At 44.7% G+C, this 13787-nt stretch overlaps 1 protein-coding gene across 3 annotated transcripts in view; it reads right to left on the bottom strand.

Annotated features, from left to right (window-relative positions):
- Window positions 1-26: 26 nt before the first annotated feature.
- ankrd44 (ankyrin repeat domain 44) overlaps window positions 27-13787 on the bottom strand; it is a 32187-nt gene continuing 18426 nt past the window's right edge. The window contains exons 13-28 of one of the 3 annotated variants that reach the window (XM_030081447.1): window positions 13367-13435; window positions 12598-12738; window positions 11618-11683; window positions 10251-10362; window positions 9168-9239; window positions 8326-8527; window positions 7621-7708; window positions 7413-7530; window positions 6629-6851; window positions 6122-6209; window positions 5849-5932; window positions 5092-5237; window positions 4872-4954; window positions 4699-4781; window positions 4011-4102; window positions 27-2962 (exon numbers count right to left, since the gene is read on the bottom strand). In XM_030081447.1, coding sequence (XP_029937307.1) covers window positions 2712-2962; window positions 4011-4102; window positions 4699-4781; window positions 4872-4954; window positions 5092-5237; window positions 5849-5932; window positions 6122-6209; window positions 6629-6851; window positions 7413-7530; window positions 7621-7708; window positions 8326-8527; window positions 9168-9239; window positions 10251-10362; window positions 11618-11683; window positions 12598-12738; window positions 13367-13435 — 1918 coding nt within the window. In that variant the 3' untranslated portion in view covers window positions 27-2711. The remainder of the gene's footprint in view (window positions 2963-4010; window positions 4103-4698; window positions 4782-4871; window positions 4955-5091; window positions 5238-5848; window positions 5933-6121; window positions 6210-6628; window positions 6852-7412; window positions 7531-7620; window positions 7709-8325; window positions 8528-9167; window positions 9240-10250; window positions 10363-11617; window positions 11684-12597; window positions 12739-13366; window positions 13436-13787) is intronic. The other 2 variants (XM_030081449.1, XM_030081448.1) reach the window with 2 other exon arrangements.

Below are 13787 nucleotides of genomic sequence, written 5' to 3'. Positions count from 1 at the left end.
AGAAAATAAAGGTACAGCACAGCAGTAACTTAAAACAGATTTTTATAATTGTACAGTTCATAAAAAACAAAAGGTAGCTGACAAACAGCCCTCAGCGGTTCATACTGCATCAGGAACTGGTATGAAAATCATCAGACACACGACGATAGCGATTGTCAGGACTGGTGAAGCTCATTCTCTGGTAGAGTAATACTGGCAGCCGTCCAGTCTCTCAGCAGACCTTCAGCTCAGGGACAGTAGAGGCAGACTAACACTGTGCTTCTCAACAAAGGTATGTGTGTGTGTGTGCTTGTCACGCATTAGGCTCATCTCCATTCCAACCGAAATGAGTTCACAATTTCAAATAAAAATCAATAATATACACCTTTTCTCCATTCTGAAACCTAAACTAAAGAAATACATGCTTGCCTTTTTGTTTTGACTGGTTTGGAATGGAGCGTCCCTGTCTGTGACAAAGTCCTCTGTAATGGAGATTTTTTTTACATACAAGGCTGTGCTTTACAATAACACTATATACAAAAGCAGTTCAACTTCATACTTGTACCGAAGGTCTCACACACACACTCACACACACATGCACGCAAGCACACCCTGCCTTCAGGAGCACAAACACTGGTGTGAGATACTGTTTTTGCAGGATTTTAGGTCCATTCGTCAACACGTCTACAGAATGGTCCGTCATTTTGGAGCAAACTCTTCACACACTTTTTCCATTCGCTATAACAAAACCTCTCACATTATGCTCAACCTAAACACACAACAAAATTATAAGAATATTAGCATCCGCTATCAGGATATGTTGTAAAAGAAATCAAATCAAAGTTTAGTAGACGTCTAACAAGGCACTGGACAAGTTGGAGACACTGGCACATAGCTGGTAGGTTGACAGACAGCAGTAGATGGGAAAGAAGGGATGATGGGAAGGGACAGCCGAAGAGTAGGAGAGGAGAGAAAAGTGGTCAAGGCCCTGTGCTATTTTACATTTAAGTGCTGGCAGTATTTTGTACCATCATGTCATGTTAATCAATATGGTGCTGAAGTGGTGGGGAGACCACCTTTTGACCTAAAAACAGCTTTTCTAATCCTTTCACTTGAGTGGCAGCCCTGCGAAATTACAGAAATTTGGTCATTTGAATTTTCTTTGTATAGAAACCTTGGGCTTGCATGATTTAAAAACTAGAAAATATTGCTCAGTTGGCAAAAAAAAAAAAAAAAAAAAAAAAAGTGTCAATTTTACATTAAAAACATTTAAACAAGTCACCATTGGCTACAAAGTGCACCCCCATGTACTGTATGTAAGGATGGATGTGGTGGCAGACCAGTACAGGAGGCCAGTCCACAAAGCAGAGTCCAATCAGTAAGACATTTCTAGATTCCTGGTAGATTGGAGAGTTTTCTTGTCTTCTTTAAATTCCAGCGTCAAGTGATCTCAAGCCAATCTAATCGGCGCAAACCCTGTTTCCATCCGTGTCCTACCCTGTTTCCTAGAAAACGTCCTGGTCTGTATTTCCACTGTTCCAGAAGTCATGATGATTACACTGCAAGAAATTATCCACTAAAACAAGTCATTTAGCCTCATATTTACTACAAATTTTTTTTAAAAGAAGTGAAAAAATCTGCAAGCGGAATGAGATATCCCCTATTGTTTCCAATGCAGTTTTTTTTTTCCTTTTTTTTTTTTGTTATGTATAAATATGTTGAAACAAGTTGGAATGAGGGGGAAACAAAGCGGATCATCTCCTCTCACTGGCAGATTTCTTGCCTTGTTTTAAGAAAAAAAAAAAAAATAAGATTGTAACACTGAGGATAAATTACTTGTTTACAGCTTCACATTGGAGCCACATGGGGCCAAAAAAGTGAAATCCAAATTTGTGCTTAAGTTGTGGGCAGTCACTGCAAGTGCTACGTACCTCTATGAAAATACCCTGCCACTACAATGACCCTTCAGTACATTAGGTACTTATGCATGGAAATCAAATATTTGGTACATCAACTAGCCAAAAAAAAAATCATAAAAAGGTTAAGATTATACTTAGCTTTCTTAATGGTCCACTTCATTTTGTACAAACAGTTAAAAATGGCTTTTTTTTTTTTTTTTTTTTTTTTTTTTTTTTAAGACAGACGAGTCTCAGCGGCTTGTTTCTATGCCATGCAGAGACTGAGTACCGAGGTTGGTTTGGATTTAAGCACCCGTGAGTGGAGAGAACCGTGCTGTGAGTTCAACACATGCATGCAGACCCGGACCATAGTTGTGCTGCGCTGGCCCAGATCGAGTTCTTCTTACATTTTCAACCACAGTTCCAGGGAGCAACGAGTAGGGCTGCATTAACCAGTCCAGGGCAGTGCAGCTGCTCCGTTCCTTATTTGTGAACAAGGGCACTAAGACAGAGAGAGCTGTAGGCCTCCTCGTGGTGTCGAGGGGGGGGGGGGGCGGTTCTGTACACGCTGCCCATGAGGTGATGGGAGCTCTGGGGAGGGAGGAGCTAGAGCGGGCAGAGGATACAGAAACAGACTGTGCTGCGACCACGTCTCCACCCTTCTCCCTGAAGTGTGCACTTGTGTGTTGCTCTTGAAACACTGGAATGATATGAACGAACACAGACTGCAGCCCTGCACTGTGCCTTCAGCGCTGCTCACACCCCGGGAGGCAAAACATAAAGAACTGAGGTGCACACTTCGAGGTAGGAGGGCAGAGAGTCCGTCAGGGAGGGTCAGAAGGTTTCCGAGTCTTCAGAGTCGTTCTCGGTGGTTCCCTCGCTGGAAGGGTTCCTGGGGCTGCGCGGCCCCCGAGGGCCGGAGCCCGGGCCCTTGCCCCCCTGGTGGGGCAGCTGTCTCAACAGGGAGCCTGGGGAGGGAGCCCCGGAGCTGCAAGGGGAGCAGAAAGGCATCATGGTAGCCAGAATGAGAGCCAGACAGTCAGCCACCTCCCTGCTGGGAGCACAAGCCAGAGCGGGGGTCAAACCTGAGGGAGAGAGACAGAGACAGAGACAAGACAAACGGAGAGAGGGAGACAACAGGAAGAGGACAGGAGGGTGGGAAGGAGGGAGGGAATGTGTGGAGGAGATGGGGGGGTGGGACGAGACGTGGACATGGAGGAAGCAGGGGAGGCGAAAGCAGGAAAAGGGAGGAGCAGAGGACAAGAGGAGGGGAGACAGAGGAGGACGAAGCAGCATTCCATTAGTCTTCAGCCAGCCAGCACATTGCACCACAGAGACATGGAGGAGGGGGGGACACAGAGCAACACCTAGACCACACCTGACCTCTCACTGTCATACAAACCCATTCAGTAGAATTAAAAAAAAAAAAAAAAAAAAAAAAAAAAAAACTAAAATCTACAGTGACATAAAGGGACAAGTGACTAGGACCAGGACAGGAATGCTGCAGAACAATAAGCTGCACATGTACAGCTTGCACCGTCAGAGCACCAGCAGGTGACATCAGTTCCATCACCTTCTCAGTTTAAATCAGCGTTCTCACTGCGTCCATGAGTTCATTTTATTCCCCCCAGGATTGTTAATGATATTTTTTTTTTTTGCCAAGTTAAAAAGGGATTACCAATCTGGTTTACACTACAATTTGGGGTTACAATGGAGAAAAAAGATGAAAATACTAGCTAATGCAATGAAATGAAACAAGTTGTTAAACGCATTCTGATATATTCTTGTAGATTTGTAAAACTGCCTGATATTGCCTGACATTTGCAGAAAAGTACATCAAATTCCCTGACTCCATGTTAGGACCAGTGAGAACCCTGTTTTAAAGGAATTGTAATTGCGATGGATGAGGGAAACCCCTTCAGAGGCAATTCATTCAACAGGTGAAGTTCATGATGGAACGGGGCCCAGCTGTTCTGACGGAGGAAAAACATTCATGCCGGCCAGCGACAGGCAGGCTGGGCCAGGCTGGGCTGGGCTGGGCTGGGCTTGCAGCATGCGCCTATGGCCCGTGTTGATCCCCGTGGGAGGCCGGGTTGGACCGAACCGGATCACAGCAGACCGGGACAGACCTACCGTTCTCATCCACCGTCTGGACGCTGGCTCCTCGGGACAGCAGCTCCTGCACTGCCTGCTTCAGACCGCTGCGAGCCGCTAAGTGAAGGGGACTAGCAGAGACAGAGGTATTCAATATTCAGTTACAAACGGGTGATGCAATATTGTCAAAATATTACATTATATCTCCTTGTATCTAACCACAGCAATCTAGAAAGTTTATTCCACTATTGCACTCATTTTAAGTCACTCTGGATAAGAGCATCAGCTCAAGAGTTTTGTTGGGAACTACTTCCTGCCGAAGAACGCCTGCTCATAGCTCAAACTCATATAGATAGATAGATAGATATACTTTATTGATCCCAACCAGGGAAATTCTGGTGTTCCAGCAGCAACAGTAGAAACATATAATAAAGTTAAATAAAATAGAATAAAGGCTAAATATATACAATAAAGACTATAAAGACTAAAAACTAAAAACTAAAAAAACTAAAAACTAAAAAACTAAAAATATACATGAATGAATATGAAATATGCAGGGGTCGGTGCTCTCCAGGTGACGCGAGACAGATTGTGGCAGGAGGGAAGCCTCGCCAAATCACACAGAAACAGTGGGAAAACATCATTTTGTATTCTGGGTGAACTGCTCCTTTAAATGTGAATTGAAACGCGTCTTTCTAAACTCTCCAGGGCACTTCTGGACACTCACGTCTGCAGCGCTGCGTTCGTGGCGTTTATGAGGGCAGGGTCAGACAGCTTCTCCAGGATCAACAGGACACAGTCCTCCTTTCCCTGCAGGCAGACGAGTGTTAGTCAGGCTGCAGCCTCACCAGGAGAAACAGTGCAGCAGGCAGAGGGTGGAGCCCCCCTGTGGACACTTACGTTACTACAGGAAAGGTGCAGGGCAGTGTTGCCGTCTTTGTCAGTCAGACTGAGGTTGGCGTTGGCGCCGGTCAACAGCACCTCTGGAGGACAGGACAGAGTCAGAGTCATGTCAGCACACACACACACACACACACACACACACACACACACACAACATCAACTATACAGAAAGATACATCTGAGGCTATAGACCAAGAGTAAGGAGTGCACTACGTACCGAGGGCTCCGACTCCACCTTTCGCCGCCGCCATCATGAGAGCAGTGCGGCCCGACTGGTCCGCTGCATCGACAGGTGCATCATGGGAAAGGAGCAACTGGACGCAGTCGACGTGGCCCGAGAACGCTGCTGCATGGAGAGGCGTCCTGGAGGAGAGAGGGGAGGGAGGGAGCAGTGACGGCACAGCAGAGGAGCAGCAAAACTACAACACAAACTGTAGTATGTAATAATATAAATACTACCAGATAACAGCTCGTTAAAATGTAACAAACTGCTCAGAAATGTAATAATACCCTTTAATGTAATAAATTGCTGGAGAATGTAATAACATCACATTATTACTTCATAAGTGGTGTAACCAATTACTCTCTGATGATTTAAAAATATTGATGAATGATATAATAACCTGTAGAGTAAGATGGAAGTAATAATAGGAGTTGTTACATTATAAATCAACAGTATTATTATTGTAATATCACTCAAACATATGTTGCTTTGAAGTAGTAATAATCTAATAATGTGAAGTATTTTATTGCATCAACAGGTTTTGTTACATTTTGAGCCATTTAGACACATATTTTTATTATAGCTGTAGAAATTAATCCACTATCTGGGAATTTTAAGTTATATCACTTGCCACACACACACACACACACACACACACACACACACACACACACACACACACACACACACACACACACACACACACACACACACACACACACACACACACACACCAGTACACAGGTGTTACCTGTCCTTGGCATCCTTGCAGCTGACGATGTCTGATCCCATGGCCTCCAACAGCAGAGAAGCACAAGGCTCATGATCATTCACTCTGATGGATTAAACACATGAGAATAATCTGACCAGTGTCTAATCTAATCTTGCTGGCAGGTAAAATACTGAAGACGGATAGTAAATTTTGGAATACATAAGATATTGTTGCTCGCAGACAAAAAAAACAAAAAAAACAAAAAAAAACTTCCTTCCTCGCTCAAATGTGTGATGCTTCAGTGTGACTTACACGGCACAGTGCAGGGGAGTGAAGGGGTTCCCATCTATGCAGCGGCAGCCCTTCTGCTCCAGCAGCACCTCTACACACCCCTCATGACCTGGACACACACACACACACACACACACATAAGATAAGAGATAAGATAAGATATTCCTTTATTAGTCCCACGGTGGGGAAATTTCACACGTTACAGCAGCAAAGTGAATAGCAAAATATGAAGCATAATTTACATTATAAACAGTATAAACAGATAATAAATAGCAAAAAGCAATATAAACATTATAAACAAGGAATATAGAAAAAAATAGAAATATGAACAATTTAAACAACAGAAGAAGATAACCTAAACCTGAGGAACAACCCGCTCTGACGGAGGTTCAGAGTTACACACGAATACACACCAATATCAGCTTTAACACAAAGACAACAAAGTGCACCGACGTGTTCCTCCGAGTGTCTTCTGCTGTCTGCTGGATGGCAACATGGAAACATCCACACACACACAAACACACTCACCGTAGTAGCAGGCCCAGTGCAGCGGTGTGTATCCGCAGTTGTCCCTCAGCGGCGGCAGGGACGGCGGCTCGGAGCAGGCGATGCTCAGCAGCTCGCTCAGCCAGGAGGCGTGGCCTCTCGCCGCGGCCAGGTGGATGGGCGTGCGGCCTCGGGAGTCGCCGAGCAGAACGGAGGCCTCCTGCTCCAGGAGACACTGGACACACTCCTCCTGACCGCACAGCAGCTGCAGAGGAGGAGCGGGGAGCAGAGGAGAAAAAAGATGCACACATACATACGAAGGAGCTTTTAGTATAGAATATTTTAGAATTAACACTAATAATTATAATTAAAGCATTATTGATGATATAATCCGACATAACTGTTAGATATAGAGGTTTGCAGATACTTATGTTTTACAGATTTACAGTAAATACCACTGATGAAGGGTGTGCAAATTTGTTGGCTCGCCACATTATCAGATTTTCAGAAAGCATAAAAGTATGCATGGCTAAGGTTTCAGTCATGTATGCAGCTGGCAGAGCTGACATAGAAAATGTGTCAGTATGTGCAAATCGGCAATGAATGCAGGACATTCACATTACCAACAGATTATCGCATATCCAGAGATAAGACAGACAGACAGACAGAAGTGAGGGAGTGAGAATGGAGAGACAGAGGAAAATGAGGAGGAGGAGAGAAGAGTCACGGGAGAGTTATCGCCGTGAACCGGACACAGATAAGCTTCACCCGCCGACCGTAACTCATTTGCAACGCGCATTTCCATGGCACACACAGCGAGGCTCACCCCGAGGTGCAGCGCGGTGAGGCCGTTGTTATCGGCCAAGTTGACGTTGGCTTCTCTCTCCAGCAGCAGCGACACGGCGTCGACGTGGCCTCCTGCCACCGCCAGAATCAGAGGAGTCCTGCAGGCGAGGAGGAGGGGAGTTAAAGAGAAAGGATGGATAGATGTAAAGATAGATTTGTACAGATACTAAACAGGAGGGGAAACTCACTGTCCCTGGGAGTCGGCAGCATCCACCAAATCTGCACCGTCGGAGTCATCCAGCAGGAGGCGCACACACGTCGTATGACCGTTCATCACTGGGGGGAGGCAGGTAGAAGGTGACAGAAAAGCTGTATTTTTAGTCAATGACATGACACACACACGTTAAGCCACAGAGTGTGAGATTAGATTAGACTTGACGCCTGTGGGAAGGTGCGAAAAAAATCAAAGAACAGACAGAACAAGACAAATACAGAACATCGAAAATAGTAAAGACAATACAATCACTAAGTAAAACAATTTACATTATCAGCTTAACAGACAGCATAGTAAGAATAAATACACACCTACAGATGTAGTGCATACATTACAGATGGTATAGAGGAGAGTTTGGGTGTGTGACGGTGCATTGTTAGCAGGTATGGACGCCAGCAGCAACAACAGAGATAAGTGTCCAAACATGTACCTGCTCTTATACAGAGATAATTAAAAGAGATATAATAGCTTGTGTTAATGGACAGATCTTAAGAAGAGGCACTTGAGCTGCTCAATGTCCCGCCTTAATCATAATCATATAGAGACATATGCAGTCGTGGTGCTGGTGGAATTAATTAAAGGACGGGTTTGCTTTGTTTGAACCCAGATGTCATTAAAACGTCATTTCAGAGACAGACAGTGACACTGAGGCTGCAGGCTCCTGTCTCGGTGTCTGTACCTGCCAGGTGGACGGGGGTGCGTCCGTAGTGGGTGTCGGTGGTGCGCGGTGACGCCCCCTGGCTGAGGAGGGTGTGGACACAGTCGGTGTGTCCCCGCAGGGCGGCCAGGGCCAGGGGCGTCCTCCCCGCCTCGTCCCCCTGGTCCACCTCCCTCTCGCCCTGCAGCAGCACCTCCAGGGCCTGAGCATGGCCGTGGTACGCCTGCAGGGAGACGCAGGATCAGTCAGGACACACACACACACACACACACACACACTTCACAAGAATATACAGCTCATTTACTGCCTGGTATCAGCTTAGAGATTCTGGGTAAAGTGCGCTCATTTCTCTCTGAGGCAGATATGGAGACGAGTGTGTGCTGTTATTGATCACTGTGATGCCGTCCTCTCTTCTTTAGGTCAACGACAAATCACTCCGACATAAAATCATCCCGACAAAAACTCAACACACACTTTTTAGGCTTTGCTTTCACCAAGTCTTATTTGACCGATCTTTAAGTGTTCACTGTAAGTACCTTTAATTTGTGTGTTAAGCGTTTGTCACCGTTTTATTACGATATCAGCATATTTTATGTCTTATCTCTCCACTCTCTGCTTTTTTGTTCTTTCTGCTTTCAGCTTTTCATTCACTGTTGTTTTACTTACTTTTATGAAATGTGCTGCAAAAAATAGTTGCTATTGATTGGTTGATTTATTTAATTTGTACACAGAAAAATAAGGCAACAGAAAGATTCAGAACACAGACTGAGCTGGTGGAATTGTTTGTCAACATGGTAAAAATGACAAAGACTCATGGTAACTTATGAAGATTATGTGTGTGTGTGTGTGTGTGTACAACTCACAGCGAGGTGCAGGGGGCTCCGGGTGTTGAGGGAGTCGGGGTCGTCTTGGTGGCTCTCATCTCTGTCCAGCAGCTGCAGGTCAAAACAAAACACAACCTTACCCTCCACTTCCTCCTGCAGCCGCTTCACACAGCAGCGAGTCCCAGTCCAATGCAGAGGTGGAAGTAACTAATTACATTTACCCACACTACTGTAACTCAGCAGCTTTTTGTGTACTGGTACTTTTTTTGAAGTCAGTAATTTTACTTTTCCTTAGGTATGCTGCTTGAATATTGGACTTCACTGCATTTAAAATCAGATCCATCACAGAGAACAAATAACCAGCGACAGACTGTGGAACCTTTCACAATAAAAGCTCAGCCAGCAAAGATGAGAAGAGGAACCTGCTTTTACTTTGTTCGTTCTACTTTTTGTCATTTCCAAATTTCACAATAAAAAGTGCCTGATGAAAAACTGCAGTGAGCCAATTTAGACTCAATTAGCAAAAAAAGTGAAATAAGTGGTAAAAAAAAAAAAAAAAACATATCAGTGAGTTGGCCTGACGATGAGGACCAGGTAGACTCAACCATCATATTACGCGCTTATTCCACATTTGTCCGTTGAGTCTACAGGGTCCTCACTGCAATCAATCCACAGCAATTGTGTGTAATGCCCCTTTAAAAGAATACAGTTCGAAAGCTACTTTTTACTTTTACTTCAGTAGATTTTTACAGCAGAACTTCTACTTCTACTGCAGTAAAATATCAGTAAAGTGACAGTACTAATACTTGGTCATAATGGATTTACTCATTTCCTCCCTGACCGCGAGGCACTTTGTTATTTCACTGCGGAGAGTTACGATACAACTCAACTTCGACTTTGCAAAAAAAGAAAACAAGAGAAAGCTGGAGCTGCGTGGTGCTCAGTGTCCCGAAAATATGAAAATGTGATCTACCAACAGATGGAGAAAACGCCCAGAGCCACAGGCCAATAACAAAACGATATCCTCCATTTGACCTCAGGTGCACTCAGACATCTGCATATGGTGTGTGTGCCTGTGTGCGTGTGTGTGTGTGTGTGTGTGTGTGTGTGTGTGAAACTGACCAGCTCCAGACAGTGCCTGTGTCCGTAGGCAGCGGCGTAGTGGATGGGACTGTAGCCCTGTTTGTCTTTCAGAGACGCTGTAGCACCGCTCTGCAGCAGGAACTCTAAACATCTGCAGCACAAGACAGAAGTCACTCTTTACCGAACGCAAAATAACACCGTCACAAACACACCGCAACGCGATCCAGCTGACAAACTTATATCTTGTATATTGGACAAGAACAGCCCAGAAACACGAGGGGCATTTACACATCTGTCATGCAGCCGGCTCTCTCTCTCTCTCCGTTCCTGATATGTGATTCTCTTGAGGCGATGTTGGTATGTACGCTGAGAGGAGCGTGCACATTCCTCTCGCTTATTTAATCAACATTTATATAAGCCGTGAACGTGTGATGCCTGCTCGCTCGTGTTTAGTCTCTCTGCTCGCACAGGTTTTCTGCAAGCGAACTTTGGGGAGCAGGAGCGCACGTCCCTTTTAAAACGGTCATGCTTTTTGCAGTTTCAAAGAAGGGAATGGTTACTTGCTTATCCTTCAACAACACTAACAATATGTGCGGGAAAAAAATTATAAAAAATAATTTCCTACTTAGTGCAGTCCGTCCATCCAGACAGTTTCTGTGTGATTTGGTGAGGTTTCCAGTCTGGAGCTCAAATCATCAAAAATTGACATGTGAAAGGCTCAACGGCTCCTTCCAAAGACACTGACACATATACCCAACATAACCCACAGCCCTCAGGGGGGAAAAGAGTTTCCCTGGGAACTATTTCCTGCCCAAGGACACCGGCAAACTGCATCTATCTGTCCCGAAGGAGCATGAACTCGCTCATAGATACAGTTTGTCCTTGGGCAGGAAATTGTTCCCAATAAACTCTTTGCCCCCGGGGGCGGTGGATCATGCCGGGTATCTGGTGTCAACCGTTTCTGGAAAGAGCTGTTGCTGTTGAGTTTTTCACATTTTTAGTTTTTGATGTTTCGAGCTGCACACACAAATCCACATTCAGCCTGATTGTATTTAGGTGAAGAAAGAGACGCTGGAAACTCAGACGAACAGACCGCACTTGGTGTGTTTTAGGTGAACTGGCCCTTTAATTTGAAGAGCCAAATATCAGGCAGAAAGAGCGCGTGAGGAGGCTAGTGGGTCGGATGATTTCTACAGATGTATGCAAAGGTTATTCAAACACGAGAGAGAAGTTGTGTGTGTGTGTGTGTCTGTGTGTGTGTGTGTGTGTGTGTGGGAGTGCCTCCTTATTTTTGCACATGCATGGATAACAAGGCAGATAGCTGACAAAAGGGTTTGTTGGAAAAGTGACAGAGGAAAGAAAATAAAGGCAGAGAGGAGAGAGAGCAGGTTGAAATGTCGACTCACAGCGCTGCCTCCTTCTCCTTCTCCGCCTGAACTCCTTCACTGTCGGGCTCCAGGGCGACACGACGCCTGCAGAGGGGAGGGAGAGAAAAAAAAAAAACACTTAGCGGAGATATTCACAGTCAAAGAACTTCTTCCTTTGAGTGGCATCTAATGATATTAATGAGTAGGGGTGTAATGATTAATCGATGAATTGCGCTGATACATCATAAATTGTGGCCATTCAGCTGCATCGATCTGCTGAAAGAAATAATAGAATAAATCACTCTGACTTTGGATACACACATTATATTGGTTCAGGCCAATCATTTATGATTCACAAAAAAAAAAAAAAAAAAAAAAAAAATCTGCAGATCAAAGAGAACACTATGAATTGCAATTTTTTGGGTCCACATTTTTTTTTTTTTATTTAAAAAAAAAATAATTCTGTTGTCTTATTGTTCACATTTCAGAGGAAAAATGACACTCTAACATTATTGCATGTGATTATTTGATGAACGTTTTGACTGCAACCTCTGAACTGTATTGTGGTTTGCAAACTCAAATAAAATGTAATCATTAAAAAAAAAAAATCACAGGAATTGCCAACTAGTGAATTGTGAATGAAACTGAATCTCTGTTTCAGGTTTCATATTTCTATTAAGAAGTAAAAAAAAAAAACAGCACAGCCTTGACTTTGCACTGCATCTTAAAGGGTGGGGCGACCAACCCTGGACGGCAGACTCATCACGGCTGCCACCGGCATTACCTTAGTGTAACCGCCGGTTGCCATGGAAACAGAGAGGTGCGAGCCACAAGGTTTCTATACATAGTGATGGCAGACAGGCAACCGAGTCTCGCAGTAAAACACCGAGAAGTCGTCCGGTGATGCTGTTTTACACCTTCTCTCCTCGCCTGCTGTCTCAAAGTTTCTCTTTTCAGCTTTGGCCACATAAAAAAAATGGACAGTGGAGAAGCAGTGGATGCGTCACCCCGAGCCTCACCTCCTGTCCAGGTCAGAGGCGGCGGCGTAGTGCAGGGCAGAGCGCCCCCACTGGTCAGTGGCGTTGATGCAAGTTCCACAAGCCACCAGAGTCTCCAGACACTGGTAGTGACGGCTGGCGGCTGCATAGTGAAGGGGAGTCCTGCAAGAAGACAGAGAGAGAGAGAGAGTCAGGCATTAAGACGGACACACACGCCACCCAGGATGCACAAACACACACACACACACACACATATATATGTTGCGATGTGTGTATGCACATGCAACAACGTTCAAATAAACCAACAGGCAAACTGCTCCAAAGCAATGAGTTGAGTCAGACCAAGACCGTTACTACAGTGATGCATTGCATGGCTGACTCAAAGAATTAAGGAGAAATGGCTCTGACCACACACACACACACACACACACACACACACACACAGGAACTGGAGATCTGAAATAGCATGCTCGACTGAATTCTGCTCTACCACTGGGTTTCCTGTTTGCACTTCCTCATTAGTTGTCGTGCAGATTCATCCCCCACCACTGAAGCCAAATTTATACTTGACACGGGGCAAAGCATTTATACTTCTCACTGTCTCCACATCTGTACATGCATCTCTGACCGTGTCATGTTTTCTGTATTATGGGATCATTTGTTCAAGAGGCAATTTTCCATTGGTAGGAAGTGACAAAGAGAGTGGGCGACACGGGCCCGAATGTCACCGGTGACTACCGCCTCCAGGAGCAGAGTACACCACCGGCATGCAAGATGTGTGTGTTCTTACCTGCCACAATTGTCCCTCCTGTTGTGTTCTCCACCGCCGCTCAGGAGCAGCTTGACACACTCCACATTTCTGCACGCAGAGGAGAAGGATAAAATGATTGGAGGGTTGTGATTCCTGCAGGAAAGCTCGAAATTCCCTCCCAAAATAGAATTAAACACTGGAGTGATGGTGAAGAAATCTCGAATACAATCGACTGTTGTGATGCCAAAAAACAATGAAAATAAGGCTTTGATTGAAATTAACCAGAGTTGTGCTTTAATTCCATGCATATGTCAGTCTAATACAAGAGAAAACCAATGTATCATTATAGCTGTGCAAAAAACAAATGAATAAATAAAAATAAGGCTGAGTATCGCAATATTATTTTTCAAAAATACCGTATTTACTCTCAAGCCTCTTGTATTGATATATGTCATGTATG

This window comes from Myripristis murdjan, chromosome 21, assembly GCF_902150065.1.
Source record: "Myripristis murdjan chromosome 21, fMyrMur1.1, whole genome shotgun sequence".
Classification (NCBI taxonomy): domain Eukaryota; kingdom Metazoa; phylum Chordata; class Actinopteri; order Holocentriformes; family Holocentridae; genus Myripristis; species Myripristis murdjan.
The sequence above is the reverse complement of the archived record's forward strand: the minus strand, read 5'-3'. Positions and strand labels throughout refer to the sequence as shown.